This window comes from Chiloscyllium plagiosum, chromosome 18, assembly GCF_004010195.1.
Source record: "Chiloscyllium plagiosum isolate BGI_BamShark_2017 chromosome 18, ASM401019v2, whole genome shotgun sequence".
NCBI lineage: Eukaryota > Metazoa > Chordata > Chondrichthyes > Orectolobiformes > Hemiscylliidae > Chiloscyllium > Chiloscyllium plagiosum.
The window spans coordinates 34,598,697-34,615,152 of NC_057727.1; the positions used below are offsets into that span (position 1 = coordinate 34,598,697).

Genomic DNA, 16,456 nt, shown 5'->3' on the forward strand with positions numbered 1-16,456 from the left:
CAGCCTCTGCTCCAGGACTGTTTTCCCCCGCCAGCCTCTGCTCCAGGACTGTTTCCCTTCGCCGGCCTCTGCTCCAGGACTGTTTCCTCTCGCCGGCCTCTGCTCCAGGACTGTTTCCCCTCGTTGGCCTCTGCTCCAGGATTGTTTCCCCTCGTCGGCCTCTGCTCCAGGACAGTTTTCCCTCACCAGCCTCTGCTCCAGGACTGTTTCCCCTCATCGGCCTCTGCTCCAGGACTGTTTCCCCTCACCAGCATTTGCTCCAGGACAGTTTCCTCTCGCCGGCCTCTGCTCCAGGACTGTTTCCCCTCGTCGGCCTCTGCTCCAGGACTGTTTCCCCTCACCAGCCTCTGCTCCAGGACTGTTTCCCCACGCCGGCCTCTGCACCAGGACTGTTTCACTGTGGCAGTCTCTGCTCCAGGACTGTTTCCCTGAGCCAGCCGCTGCTCCAGGACTGTTTCCTCTTGCCGGCTGCTGCTCCAGGACTGTTTCCCCTTACCGGCCGCTGCCCAGGAGTGCTTCCCTGTGCTGGCCCCGTTCCAGGATTCACCTCCTGGGCTTGCCAGCTCCTCCATTCTGCTCCAGGTATGTCCAAGTCATTAGTTGAAAAGAAACATAGAAAGGAGGGGAAAAAGAGAGAAAGAAGAATAAAAACGGGGAAAGCAGAAGAGTTTCAGCTGGAGCGCTTTACCCTGCCACCATCTTGTTTATCACGTTGCCCAGGATAGAACATTTCAGTTATGAAGAGAGACTACATCGGCTCAAACTGATCTCCTTAAAGAAGTGAAAGCTGAGGGGGAAGCTTGATTCAGTTGTACAAATTTATGAAGAGCATAAATAGCTTTGATAGAAATAAACTATTCCCTTTAGTGCAGGAATCAATTTTTGCCTCCTCGATCTGATGCAAGGAGCAGAAGGTTTAGAGGGGACTCAAGGGGAAGTTGCAAATATCTGGAAATCACCGCCTAAGAAAATGGTAAAGATGGGAACCATTATAATAATTAAAAAGTATTTAAATTAACCTTTGGAAAGTGATAGCCCTAGGCCAAGTGCTGGGAAATAGAATTAGAGTAGATTGGTACTTCATAACTAGTGCAGACAAGATGGGCTGAAGAGCCTTTTTCCGCGCATAATACTTATAACCTTTGATTGGTTTTTCAACTGGCACCAGTTGTTATTGGTTGAGAGAGCTCAGTGTAGTAACATCATTCTGATTTCCCCATAGGGGAATGAAAATAGAAGATAGAAGTCTTAGCAGCTTCCATGATCAATACCTCTCTCTCTGGTCCCTTTCTCTGTAAAGTTGCTCTCTCCAACTCTTGAAAGAGCAAAAATAAACGAGTTGCTGAATGAAATAATTCTAATATCCAAAGGAAAGAAAACAACTCAGGTCCAAACAAGCAACCAGTCAATGAAAGACTGATTATTGTGGTGTAGATAGCATCAAGATATCACTGAAGAATCAGTAGGATTGAGGAACCAACTCATCCAGTTTGATGATTTTGAAACAGTACAGAACTGTGTTCCTCTGACCTGGTTAGCAGCAAGCCAGAGATAAAATGGGATTTTTGATAGGTTCATTAAACTTCACATTTGTTGCAACTCTGAGAACAGTAGGTTTAATTTGCAGCGCACTACCCTAATGGGTCATGGCAGCATTTTTACACATACTTGTATCCCTTTGAGGAAGATTAGAATAGTAGTATAAGGAGTAATGGGTTGATTATTAGACCATTGGGCCATGCATGAACATTCCTGCCATGATTTGTTGGTCATGAAAATGGACCTGAATCTGAACTTTCTAGCTCAGAGAAAGGAACACTACCACTGACACAGGTGCAAGAATACCATCAAATGTAGAGTGATTTTATTTATTCATCTGGCTTCTCTGGCTAGACTAACGTTCATTCCCATCCCTAACTGCCCTGAGCTGTTTTCTTGAACTGTTCCAGTCTACAAGGTGTGAGACAACCACACCTTTGTTAGGAAGGGGGGGGGTGGTTCAAAGAATTTCAACAGTTAAGGAATGGCAATATTGTTCTAAGACAAGATGATACTTGTCTTGGTGGGGAACCTATAAGTAGTTGTGATTCCAGGCATCTGCTGCGTTTGTCTTCAAAGATCATGGCTTTGGAAGGTACTGTCAAAGAAGCCTGGGTGAGTTGCTGCAGTCCATCTTTACAATGATATACACCGTACAACGGATTCATAAGTCACTCATCACAGAGTAATCAGCCTCTGACCTGCTCTTCTAGCCACAGTATTTACATGGATGGTATGGTTCAGTTTCTGGTTAAAAGTACCTTTCAGGATGTTAATGTTCCTCGACGTCACGTGGTCAAATTCTACATTGATGTCAATGGCAATCATTTTGACCTCACCTCTTGGGAACTGAGTGGCTATGGAGGAACATGGACTGAATGTCAATGACCAGCACTACCAATGACTCCTTCCATCACCTTACTACTAATGATTGACAGCAGACTCTTTGGAGAGTAATTGTCCAGACTGAATTTGTTCTGCTTTTTGTAGAAATAGTCTCTCTTGAGTAATTTTCCAAAATGCTGGATAACTGTCAATGTTGTGGTTGCATTTGGACAGCTGAGTTAGGGGCACAGCTAGTTCTGATGCATACGTTCTCAGTAGTATTGCTAGAATGTTGTCAGGGACCTTCACTGCCTTCAGCAATTTCTTGGTATCATGTGGAGAAGACTGGCATCTGTGATGCTGGGGTTCTCAAATACAGACTGAGCGGGAGCATCCACTCAGCCTTAAAAATCATTGTAAATGATTTTGCCTCATCTTGTGCATTGTTGTGCTGGGCTCCCCGATCATTGAGAATGGGAATATTTATGGAAACCCCACCTCCTCCTGTTACTTGTCCACCATCATTCATGACTGGATGTGACAAGACTGTAGAACCCAGTTATAAACCATTAGTTGTGCGGTCACTTAGCTGTATCATATACTGCTTTGGTTTTTAGCATATGTATTTCCTATGATGTATCTTCACTAGGTTGACACAACATTTTTAGGAATGCCTGGTGGTACTCCTGGAATGTCCTCCTGCACTCTTCATTGAACAAGAGTTATCCTTGGATTCTCTCTTTATTCACTTGTGAGATATAGGCACCACTGACTGGGCTAATCTTTACAACCTGTCCCTCATTGCCCTCGAGAAGGTGGTGATGAGCTGCCTTCTTGAACTGCTGCAGTTTATGTGCTGTAGGTGCACCAACAATGCCCAATGGAGGGAATTCTAGAATTTTAACAGTGACAACGAAAGAATAGTGATATACTTCCTTGTCAGGATGGTGAGTGGCTTGGAGGGGAACTTGCAGGTGATGGTGTTCCCATGTAGTTGCTGCCCTTGTCCTTCTAGACGAAAGTAGTCAGGTGTTTGGAGGTACTATCTAGAGATCTTGGATAAATTTCTGCAGCGCATCTTGTAGATAGTACGCACTGCTTCTACTGAGCTTCAGTGGTGGAAGGATTGGATGTGGAGCCAATCAAGCAGGCTGCTTTGGCCTGGGTGGTGCCAAGCTTCTTGAGTGTTGTCGGACCTGCATCCATCCAGGCAAGTGCCGAATATTCCATCATACTCCTGTCTTGTACTTAGAGGACAGACTTAGAAGACCCAGGAAGGCAGATACTCACTGCAGTATTCCTAGCTTCTGACCATCTCTGTTGCTGCTGTATTGATGTGGTGAGCCCAGTGGAGTTTCTGGTCAGTGATAACCTCCAGGCCATTGATAGTGATGGAATTCAGTGATGGTGATATTGTTGAATGTTAAGGGGGAATGGTTAGATTATTTTGTTTAAAAATCTGAGATGGTTGTTCGTTGTGAGTTATTATTTATTTATGTCATTAGAGGGATTCTTTGAACTGTTGTGAATTGTTGTGTTTTGTGTTTGTTGTAATATCCAAAAAAAATCTTCTTTTTCAATAAAAATATATATCGAAAAAATTTGGAGATGGATCATTGCCTGTGTATTGTGCGATGTGACTGTTACTTGCCACTTGTCAGCCCAAGCCTAGATATCATACAGATCTTGTTGCACTTGTATATGGTCTGCTTCTGTATGAGGAGTCGTGAATGGTGCTGAACATTGTGCAATCATTGGCAAACATCCCCACTTCTGACCTTCTGCCGGAGGGATGGTCATTGATGAAACAGCTGAAGATTGATGGCAATGGTTGAGTACAGGAGCCCCCTTGTGGTGCAGAGGTCTGGGTTTAAGTCCTATTACTCCAGAGGTGTACAATAACATCCCTGAACAGGTTGATAATGGTTAAATTAAAAAGACTGAGTATGGATTTCCCACATTGCTGTTGAATACAAATCTGTTGCATCTGATGGCCTGCAGTCTGTCATGGAAGTCCAGTTTGAGTTGCTAGATTTATTCAAAATTTGTCTTGTTTAATACAGTGTGCCCAGGGGCAAAAAAAATCCAACCAAAGAACAGCAACCCCACCTCCAACAGCCGGCCCTGAAGTACTACACTGTCCAGGGCCTCGTTGTGTCACACATGATGGATTACAGCCTCACTGTGGAGGATAAACTTTGCCTCCACAAAGTCCCAGTGGGCTCCTATTAGTCAGTTCAATCTGCAACAGTTGGATGGTGAGAATAAGGTGAAGAAGGTTATTTTCACCCTCTTGCTTGCTCCCTCACCACCTGGCATAGATCAGTCTAGTAGGAACGCGGTTTAAGAGAAGATCAGCTAAGACTGAGATTTTACTGAGTCACTCTTGGTGTTGGTCATTGAAGACTGCTCCCCACAGAAGTACATTCTGTGTCCCTGCCACCCTTAGTGCTGCCTCCAGGCAATAGTCAAAATAGAAGAGTACTGATTTATCAGCTGAGAGAGCATATTAAGTCCTACATCAGCAGGTTTCATTCTGGGTCATCCTCTGCCATCTCTAGCATCAAAGACTGTTATGGTTGCACCTTTGTTACCCTTCCTTATTTAAATAAATGTTGAGATGTGCTGCTGACAATCCAATTATTGACACTATCTATTCCGGGGATTAATTAAGATGATTTATTTTACTAATGACTATAAGTGTCATTGATAGATTTTAGCTTTGATGTACTACTTATTTTTATTAAACGGTGAACTTCCATAGTGACACTGGTAATAAAGAAATAACGGTATTCAGCAGCCAACAACACATGAAGCTTAGTAAGATTTATAAGAACATCACTAATCCTTCAAAATTGAGACAGCACTGATAATGTTGTATAAGAGTAAAGTGCATGTTGTCTCCAGGGCCATTTTCTCTGTGCAAAAATTATTTACTGTAAATCATGACATATAAGATGACCCCATTTTATTGATTCCAAAGTCCATATTTAGGCCTTTACTTCAAGGATAAATTAACCTACCCCTTTTCTGCGAATAAATTTCTCAGTTTACCTGGATTATATCAATTTGAAAAGCAGTAATTTTTAAACATGTTGAATTATTGAATACATGATAATTTATTGTCATTTGTATTCGACAATAAACATTAGTAAAACACAGTGAAAAGTGTCAACTGTTGCTATAATTCAGCTCCATTTTAAACAGTTTAAGAATAAAGACATAACTGAAGGAGGGTCTATCCTTGTTCTGCTGCCTTGCCATGGGTGACCTGGTGGCTCAGTGTTTAACACAGTTGCCTCACAACGCCAGGGACCCAGGTTCAATTCCAGCCTTGGGTGACTGTCCATGTGGAGTTTACATGTTCTCCCTGTGTCTGCATGGGTTTAGGTTTCTTGCCATAGTCCAAATATGTGCAGGTTAAGTGGATTGGCCATGTTAAATTGTCCAGTGTTTAGGGATACACAGGATGGGTGGATTAGCCGTGATAAATGCAGGGTTATGGGGATAGAGTAGGGGGAGAGTCTGGGTGGAATCCTATGCAGATTCGATGGGCGAAATAGACTGTTTCCACATTCATCTATGACTCCTGAGCCCAGAGCTGGCTGACGAATGACACCTCTGTCACCATCCCTCTATTGTCTGCACTGGATCCACCGAAAGCATAGTCACCACTGTTCAGGCACTATCCTGTTGCTCGGGCCACTGATGCCAAATACTGTGCTAGATCCACACCTGCAACCAGACTCCACTGCCACCACTACCTTGCTGATAACCAGGGATCTCTACTACAGGCCAAACACAACCAGGAGTTGCCACCACCACCTCAACTATGACTGGGAGTCCCTGCTACAGGCCAAACACAACCAGGAGTCCCTGGTTCCACTGCCAGGCCACACTGCCACCTCACCAAAAGTCTCACTCTGGCCACAGATGAATAAAAAGGAAAGGAAAGAAGACAAAAAAGTAAGGAAAGAAGGGAAGGAGTGGATGGGCCCAGGAGCCTGAATATTGTCTACCTTGCCAAAATATTGAAATATAACTTGATTGTAAATGAATTCAGTCATAGAAACAGTCATAGGATCATTTAACTTTCTGATGCCATGAAGAAAGATGATTTACGAGCTGCAAACAAAACATTTATTTAAACCATAGGCTGGATTTTACAGGACATTTTGCTCCCTGCAAATCCAACAACTAAAAAAATCAGTCTACAGCATATCTGTGAAAAAGCTGACTTCCCATAGCTGCTTTACACTTAGTGCAATGTTATTTAGCACTAATATTCCTTGCCTATGTTTGCGCCATGAGATGATAAAGGATCTGGACTCAATGTTATGTACCCCAGGTCAATTTTTTTTTTCCCAGACTGTATACCATTATGCTGCCATATCCAGTGGGTTGTACTTGCTGGTGAAACAGGTGCTGAAGTACAGTAGTTGGATTTTTCATGGGATATGGGCATTTCTGGAAAATGTGCTGTCCATTGTACTTTAACTGAGTGCCTTGCTATGCTAGTTCAGAGGGTCAAATCAGAGTCAATTACATTTATGTAAATTTGAATTCCCACGTCGGCCAAACCTAGATTTCTACAAGCCAGACCAATTCCTACAACAATGGCTTCATGGTCACCATTACAAGGTCTAATTTTCAATTCCAGATATTTATTAATTATATTTAAATTGTATAGGCTGCTTTGTGAGAATTGACCTTATGTCCCCAAACTGTTAGTTTGGGCTGCTGGATTATAGGTCAGTGATATTACCATTAAGCCACTAGCTCTCCCAGATTAAAATCAAAATGGTCATGAGGCCAGAATGATTATAGATATCTTAAAGGATTTTAGATCTGGAGGAGATTATCAAGTTGGAAAGGAACAAGGCTATGGTTGGATTTGATAAAAGGATGTCATTTTAAAATCAAGACATTGTTTGATCAAAAGTTAATGTAAATCAATGCCAATAGGAGCGACAGGTTAACAAAATTTCCTAAGAATTAAGACACCAGTGGCAAAGATCTTGTTATCTTCAAATTTATAGAAAGTAGAATGCAAGATACCAGCTGAGACTACATTGGAACAGTCATGTCTAGTAGCAACAAATGTATGAGTGAAGACTTCAGCAGATGAGCTGCAATAGGACAAATGTATGAAGACTTCAGCAGATTGAGAAGGACGAGGAAGAGACTGCCTGATAGTATGGTGGAGGCATGTTCCATTGAAACATTCAAAGGGGTAGCAGTGCAGTCATAGTGTAATTGAGCTAGTAATCCAGAGTTACAGACACATTTTCTGGGGATACTGGTTTGAATTCCAGCCTGGCAAATGGTGGAATTTTAATTCAATAAAGCTCTCGAATGAATAGTAGGCAATTACAATGATAGTGGAAATATACGAATAGAAGCTCAACTTGGGCTCAGATATCATGCGGTAATGAACATATTGTTTTAGTCTCAGTTTATTGTAAGAAAGAATAGCTAGTTATGGAAAGGAGTTAGGAGTGAAGATCAAGAAAAACACTTATTTTCTCCAATATTAAACTGGAGGAAGTTTGTACTCCTCCAGTACTAGGCATTGCATACAGTACATGATACAGTAATTTTGAAACAGAGATAGTGTCAGGATGTCTTTAATGTACATGTGGAAAGTACTGCTGGTCATTTGGATTGTATTGTTGAAAGTGCAATACGTAGGTGAGAAATATGATGGAGCCAACAAGTGGGAGCAGGAAGACAGGCTATTCCAAGTGATACCTATCTGAAGAGATTTGCTTCTTCTAAGCTAAAGGCTCCTTCTGTATTATATGATTCTATGAAATGAGAGATGGACACCCAGCTGGTTGGCAGCTGAGAGGTTTGGAATGGATGTAGTGGTTGTTTCAAAGTTACAAGCAGATTGAGAAGGACGAGGAAGAGACTGCCTGATAGTATGGTGGAGGCATGTTCCATTGAAACATTCAAAGGGGTAGCAGTGCAGTCATAGTGTAATTGAGCTAGTAATCCAGAGTTACAGACACATTTTCTGGGGATACTGGTTTGAATTCCAGCCTGGCAAATGGTGGAATTTTAATTCAATAAAGCTCTCGAATGAATAGTAGTCAAATGGTGACGACATAACCATTGCCAAATGTCCTAAAAGCCAGCTGGTTCTCCAATGTTCTTCAGGGAAGGAAACCTATCATACTTACCTGGTTTAGCCTACATACAACTCCTGTCCCACAACAATGTGGATGACTCTTAACTGCCACTGGAAATAACCTGATTCCAGAAAAAGGGTTAGACCTGAAGCATCGGACTTCTCCACCTTCTGATGGTGCCAAGCTTGCTGTGCTCTTTTAGCCTTCTGCTATTTTGGATTCTAGCATCTTCAGTTTTTTTTTTGTCTCTAACTTGAAATAACCTAGCAAGTCACTCAGTTACAGGACAATTGAGGATGGGCAATAAAATTTGGCCCAGCCACAAAACCTATACCTCCATGGAACTATTTTTAAAAAAGATTGTTACTTGAAAAGTAACAACATGCAGGGTTTTGGGGTAAAGGTGCACCAGGAGAATTGATCTTTTAGAACCTGATGCAAACACAAAGGAAAGAATAGCTTCCCTCCGCAGTAAATCAACTCTATGACTTCAACTAATATGGAGACAGCAGGGTAAGTTTGATGATCAGCTGTCCAACAAGGAAGGATTAAGGGAACAGGAGGTGGATTTCATTGGTCAGATAAGCTTAGAGAGGGTATAAGGAAGGATGCAGGAGAGAAATGAAAGAAAGATGCAAGTTCACGTTTAAGGCAACAGTAAGGTTTTGATGAATAATAGCCCAATGGACTATCAGAGGGAAAGGATATGACAGAAGAAGCTATTCAGATAGTCTCAATCGAAAAAAGAAGTCCTTGTACTTACTACTGGATATCAATTAACTTATTCCCATGCATTGGTTCTTTCACCAGCTGAAACAAATGGCAGTTATGTATTTCAAGACTTTGTCAACTCAATTCATAGTAGCATTACCAAGCCATTCTGGTTTTAAACATTATAATTTCAGTAGAATTAGACATTCTATATTTTTGTCTACCAGTGTACTGATTGATAAGCTGAGAAAACAGCAGGAGACACCAAAATGAAGGATTCCCAGACAAAGTACCCATCTCTGGTGCATCTTTGCTTTTACTGGGAGGGGACATACCCATGGTGGTGAAAGAATCAGAAACATTTGTTGACATGTATGTTTCTGAGAATATGACAATTAAGGTTGCTCATAAACAAGTCTGTCAGATAGTCCCAGAATTTGGACAGCAATCTACAGTTGATAAAGCTTTGCAGGATCAACATGGGTCAATCTGACTTTATCACATCCTAATTCAATGCTCAGAGCACAGCAGTGTGGTTGGATCAGTTCTTGTTTTCTTTCTCAATGGCTCAAAACAACTGAATGACTTGCTTCAGAATGGTTAAGACTTAACCACATTAGTCTGGAACTTGAGTCATGCAAACGCTAAAGTCAGTAAATGCAGCACATTTCCTCCTCTAAAAGATAGTACAGGAGTGTATCAGTTATTCATCCAAGAACATGGAAGATTTATGATCATTGATTAATGTATATTGATTTCTTTTGCCTCCTTTCATTTGGTAACCTCACTGGAAATCAAGTATTCCTGCAGTCATCACAAAAGTTAAAGATTTTAAAGGTTACACAGAATTCCCAAATTTACCTGACTTACAGAAAGTGCCAGGCTGACAGAAAGTGTGGATCAGGTTTCTGACTGTAACAAGAATTACCATCTACTACAAATAAATAAATTCTAACTTTACACAAGCAATTAAGAATCATCAACAAATAACTCTGAAGTAAAATTCTAACCATGATATAAACTCCGCTTACATAAACATACAGACAGATAAAAAGAAAAACAAATATATGTGTTATGGGCAGAGGGAATGACTGGAAAAGCAGTTTAGTGGTCCCTGTTCACAGGATTTGCGGAATGATTCTTGTGCTGATCAGACCTTCTTTCTTGATGCTTCTTGATCCTCCAACTCTAGATGCTTTCACTTGTTTTCAGGAGGTAAAAGTGACTGGTTCACATTATAGAAAAGGATCTCTAACTTATTCATTAAAAGACACAGCTTACAGCAGCCACAGAAGGAAAACTAAACCGGCTTTCTTCGGATTTAAAGTGTTTTTTTTACTGCAAATAACAGAAACAGTTCCCGAGTGTATGGAGATCTGGTAGCTTCTATTTTGTTCAGCTCAAGCTGTTTGGCCTGGGAACCAGTCACATTGTTGTTGGCGGGCCTTTGTCATTAATAATTGGCCAATAGTCCATAGACGTGCTGCCAGCTGAATCCACATTTGCTGAACGCCTTGGTTCCAGCTCCCCTGTAAACTACACTTCAAATACTGTTTCAGCAAACGGCTGTGTAAATGACACTTACAATCAGTATCAGGTTACTCGCTATTATGAAGTCCTTTTCCTATTTCAATGCGCAATGAAAATATAGGAAAATAAAAAGAATGTTCATGTTATCTTTACACTTCATTTTTTTAAAACTAAATTCAAATTCTTGAACTGTTTCCCTTGCCTCAGAAAGATGGCCGTAAGTACAGTCTCACTGGCATTACACTGCAGGGAGACTTCGTTGCTAACATCATAATGATTCAGCAAAGGAGTTGTCACCACTGGCTGTTTGATGCTACTAGTGAAAGCTGCTTTTTTGTTCTATGTCCCAATACCACTGCATGTCCTTAATAGTGAGCTTGTGTAAAGTTCCACACTCTGAAGTTAGACAAGGACTTACTAAATTGTTCCTGAATCCAACAAATTATTGCACTGCTTTCACATCTGAAGGTCATTGCAACTCTACTACAGCTCTCACCCTGTTAGGATTCAGGCAAAGTCTTTTCACTCTCAGTATGTGACCTACATACTTCACTTCAGATATTTTCAGACATTTTAGATGGTACTGTTTCAGGTTCATCTGGTGAGGTCTCTGTAATGGTTATACCAAATACTGGTTGTGATCTGTGATGGCTTCTTCCACTGTGTCTGTACATGCATGTACTATAAGGTCCACAACAGCTTCCAACTCTGGAAGATCACTGACTTATTGCATGTAGTGTATATTGATGAACAATGGAAATGCAAATTGGCATGTACAATCATTTGTATCCCTGAATAGTATCCATATGTGGAAGAAAACTGAGGCCAGTAGCCATCCTTAGCATCATGTAGTGAGATCTCTTCAACACTTTGTTGAGATCTAATCCATCTCAAGTTCTTTTACTTTCACCTTGCAGCTAATACAATCTGCAGAGGGCCCTTTTTGTGATGCACTGGTAGTGTCCCTATCCCTAGATCAGGAGCCCAAGTGCCACATACTTCAGATGTGTGTAATAACATCTCTCAATAGGTTGATTGAAATAATAGGTTAAATTTTTTTAAAAATACAGTCTGCCAGTGTGTTCAATTTCTTGATTTGTCTCTAGTTTTCCAGCCTGTGTTCTATTGTAACCAATTATAAAAAGTCATCCATTATGACAAATACTCTGCTTGAGAATAAATTTGGATTTGATAAAAAAAACACACTTGACCAAGAAATAAGATTTTGCTAGCTCGATGGGAGCTCTCCTGGACACATTGCCAAAATATCTAACTGTGAATGGCGAAGCCAGAAACAAGAATTAACACATCCACACTTGTTACTTCTCTCCTTTCTCACTATATGATGCACAGGTATGCACATACCTTAACAGTAATATAATAACACAAATATTTGTCGAAGTAGTCTCTTGATACCAGCAGACAAATTGGTTTTTCTTTTGGTCTTTATCCAAATGTATCAGTCTGCATGCACTTTTGGTTCCACTTTCCCTAAACAGCACTCACAAGTTGCTTTCCATGCATAAAACTTTCTAAGCAGCAGCACAGTTACAGGCTGTTGGTTATGGGTGCAAGAAGGTTAATATTGAGAAGTGATATAAGCACAATCTACAATGATGTCATATGAACTGTGGGCAGACAGAATAGAGTCATTGATAGAGTCATAGAGATGTACAGCACAGAACAGACCAGTTGGTCCAACCTGTCCATGCCGACCAGATATCCCAACCGATCTAGCCCCACCTGCCAGCACCTGGCCCATATCCCTCCAAACCCTTCCTATTCATATACCCATCTAGATGCCTTTTAAATGTTGCAATTGTACTAGCCTCTGCCACTTCCTCTGGCAGCTCATTGCATACACCCTCTCCATGAAAAGGTTGCCCCTTAGGTCTCTTTTATATCTTTCCCCTCTCACCCTAAACCTATGCCCTCTAGTTCTGGACTCCCCAAGCCCAGGGACAGACTTTGTCTATTTACCCTACCCATGCCTCTTATGGTTTTGTAAACCTTATATAACAAGTCACCCCGCAACCTCCGACGCTCCAGGGAAACAGCCCCAGCTTATTCAACCTCTCCTTATAGCTCAAATCCTCTAATCCTGGAAACATCCTTGTAAATCTTTTCTGAACCCTTTCAAGTTTCACAATATCCTTCCAATAGGAAGGAGACCAGAATTGCACGCAATATTACTAAAGTGGCCTCATTAACATCCTGTACAGCCACGATATGACCTCCCAACTCCTGTACTCAATACTCTGACCAATAAAGGAAAGCATAACAAATGCCTTCTTCACTATCCCATCTACCTGTGACTCCGCTTTCAAGGAGCTATGCACTCCAAGGTCTCTTTGTTCAGGACCTTACTATTAAGTGTATAAGTCTTGCTAAGATTTGCTTTCCCAAAATGCAGCAACTCGCATTTATCTAAATTAAACTCCATCTGTCATTTCTCAGCCTATTGGCCCATCTAATCAAGATCACGTTGTAATCTGAGGTAACCTTCTTCGCTGTCCACTACACCTCCAATTTTGGTGTCATCTACAAACTTACTAACTATACCTCTTATGCTCACATCCAAATCATTTATATAAATGAAGAAAGGTAGTGGACCCAGCACCGATCCTTGTGGCACTCCACTGGTCACAGGCCTCCAGTCTGAAAAACAACCTTCCACCACCACCCTCTGTCTTCTACCTTTTAACCAGTCATGTATCCAAATGGCTACTTCTCCCTGTATTCCATGAAATCTAACTTTGCTAACCAGTCTCCCATGGGAACCTTGTTGAACGCCTTACTGAAATCCATCTAGATCACTTCCACCACACTGCTCTCATCAAGCCTCTTTCTTACTTCTTCAAAAAACTCAATCAGGTTTGTGGGACATGATTTCCCACGCACAAAGCCATGCTGACTATCCCTAACCAGTTCTTGCCTTTCCAAATACATGTACATCCTGTCCCAAGTTCCCTCCAACAACTTGCCCACCACTGACGTCAGGCTTACTGGTCTATAGTTCCCTGGCTTGTCCTTACCATCCTTCTTAAACAGTGGCACCACATTAGCCAACCTTCAGTCTTCCAGCACCTCACCTGCGACTATCAATGATACAAATATCTCAGCAAGAGGCCCAGCAATCACTTCCCTCACTTCCCACAGAGTTCTAGGGTACACCTGATCAGGTCCTGGGGATTTATCCACTTAGGTGTTTCAAGACATCCAGCACTTCCTCCTTTGTAATATGGACATTTTTCAAGATGTCACCATCTATTTCCCTCTATTCAACACCTTCCATGTCCTTTTCCACAGTAAACACTGATGCAAAGGATTTTCAGAAGTGAGACTTAATATCTGGTCCTGCTAAAAGTCTCTATAACAATGTTAATTATATCAATATAAAATGTAATTAGTTGCTTACAAACAATAAAATATACTTTTTTCACACAGAGGGTGGTACATGTATGGAATGAGCTGTCAGAGGAAGTGGTGGAGGCTGGTACAATTGCAACATTTAAAAGGCATTTGGATGGGTATATGAATAAGAAGGGTTTGGAGGGATATGGGCCGGGTGCTGGCAGGTGGGACTATATTGGAGTTAGGATATCTGGTCGGCATGGACGGTTAGACCAAAGAGTCTGTTTCCATGCTGTACATCTCTGTGACTCTAAAAGACTCACAGTTAGAGAAACAAAGCTGATAGTATTTTTTTTTAAATGGCAACATATGCATGAATATGCCTGGTATAATGGCAACCTCACGCTATAGAAAATCGTGTTGTAGGAGATCGCTTTCGAAAATTGCTATACCCGTTCAGTAGAGAGCTTGTGTTATCCACAATTTGTCAAATGCATTATAGCCAATTTGTGCTAATAAACTACAATTTTCAAACACAGTTACAGAGCTAATCTAAATGAAGGTTCAGATATCATGCTCCACCGTTAAATCTGCAGTTATCAAAACAATGTTCCTCTATCTTTGTCCTTTCCAAGTTAGCACCATGATGTAGAAAAAAGCACATAGCTAATGTGAAATATTCTTTCCAAGTTATTAAAATGGAAGTTAATTATTTCTATACAATGATTTTGAAGCTGCATTGTAGCATATATACACTTTACTTGAATGTTATTTAGACAAAATGGATAACAGAAACCAAGTAAAGTTTCATGACAACAAAAGCATTCTGCAAACATGGTGGCAATATTGTCTTCTGTATTTGTGTTGATATGGGATATTTGGATCCACACAGAAGCATTAATCATTATTCTCAATAATTATCAACTTCCCATTAAATTTAAACTCAATACCTGTATGCTCAGTGATCTACAGTCGTATCCAGTTAGTAATGCCTTGTTATTAAAATTATCCTCTTTGCTTTCACACCCCTCTATGCACTTACCTTTAGAATCTCCTGTTGCCCTATCACTCTACTGTCTTTCAATTCTCATTACTTCAGTTCACCATCAACTGTCAGAACTATAAACTTTAAAATTTCATCTCTAGACACTTCTACCTATCATTCTTTTTACGATTAGGCTTGTTAACAGCTATTTCTTTGACCAATATTTTTGTCCCCTGCCCTAAAATATCTTGGCAGTTGAGTGTCAAATTTTGTTTACAATGCTCTTGTGAAGTGCCTTGGGACTTTTCACTACTTTAACAGCATTACATAATATATACATATTGTTGCAGTACAACAAACTGAGAGCAAATTTTTACATTTTAAGCTATTTTAAATGTATTCATACAGTTGTGTCACTCCTTTATTTATGTACACTTGTTGACTGTCGCTCAAATATGACTACTGCAATTAAGAAAGTTACTGCAATAACAGATGGCATGGGCTCTCAACTCCCATGTCAGTGCATGATGCACCAGTGGTTGAGAACCAACAACTAAATTAGCTTAATTACTTGAAGCCAGTCTAAGTCTTTTCTCTGTTGCAGGAGTTACCATTTGTGTTCAATTTATTAACTGCCTAACATAAACATTGAGCAATGTTCATTCTTACAGCAATTCTGTAGAGAAGTCTTGTCCCACAGGCACACAAAGCTGCAACACAAGGAACCGCTGGATAAGACCAACTAAAATAGAAGAAATAATACAAAAATAATTACATTCATTCTGCACAATAGTTGACAAAATGCATCATTTAGCCACAAAGAACAGAAGCTTTCATGCTCAATCAAAAAAACCTCATAAATCATAAAAACATCAATTATGCCTTTTCCAAGAATGGAAACTTGTTACTGCTACCCAATCTGGCCTATAGGCGATCAATCCTAGACTATTTAGTTGACTCTTAATACCCTTTCAAATTACATAACAAGCCATTCAAATGTGAAAGCAACCATTATTTGCATTAATTAATTAGGGATGTGTAGCCTTATCAATACTATTCCTATCCAGAAAAGATAAATATGAAATAATTTCAAAAACTTTTATTTAAAATTTGTGAGAAGATTTGTAGCTCGGGTGCTCATTGTTGTGGTTCTGTTCGCTGAGCTGGGAATTTGTGTTGCAGACGTTTCGTCCCCTGTCTAGGTGACATCCTTAGTGCTTGGGAGCCTCCTGTGAAGCGCTTCTGTGATGTTTCCTCCGGCATTTATAGTGATTTGTATCTGCTGCTTCCGGTTGTCAGTTCCAGCTGTCCGCTGCAGTGGCCGGTATATTGGGTCCAGGTCGATGTGCTTGTTGATTGAATCAGTGGATGAGTGCCA

General features: G+C 40.8%; 1 protein-coding gene across 2 annotated transcripts in view; it reads right to left on the reverse strand.

Moving 5' to 3' along the window:
• Positions 1 to 16,456, reverse strand: part of cfap20dc (CFAP20 domain containing) — a 388,329-nt gene that overhangs the window by 307,450 nt on the left and 64,423 nt on the right. For both annotated transcript variants that reach the window (XM_043708208.1, XM_043708209.1), the window contains exon 4: positions 15,748 to 15,820. In XM_043708208.1, coding sequence (XP_043564143.1) covers positions 15,748 to 15,820 — 73 coding nt within the window. The remainder of the gene's footprint in view (positions 1 to 15,747; positions 15,821 to 16,456) is intronic.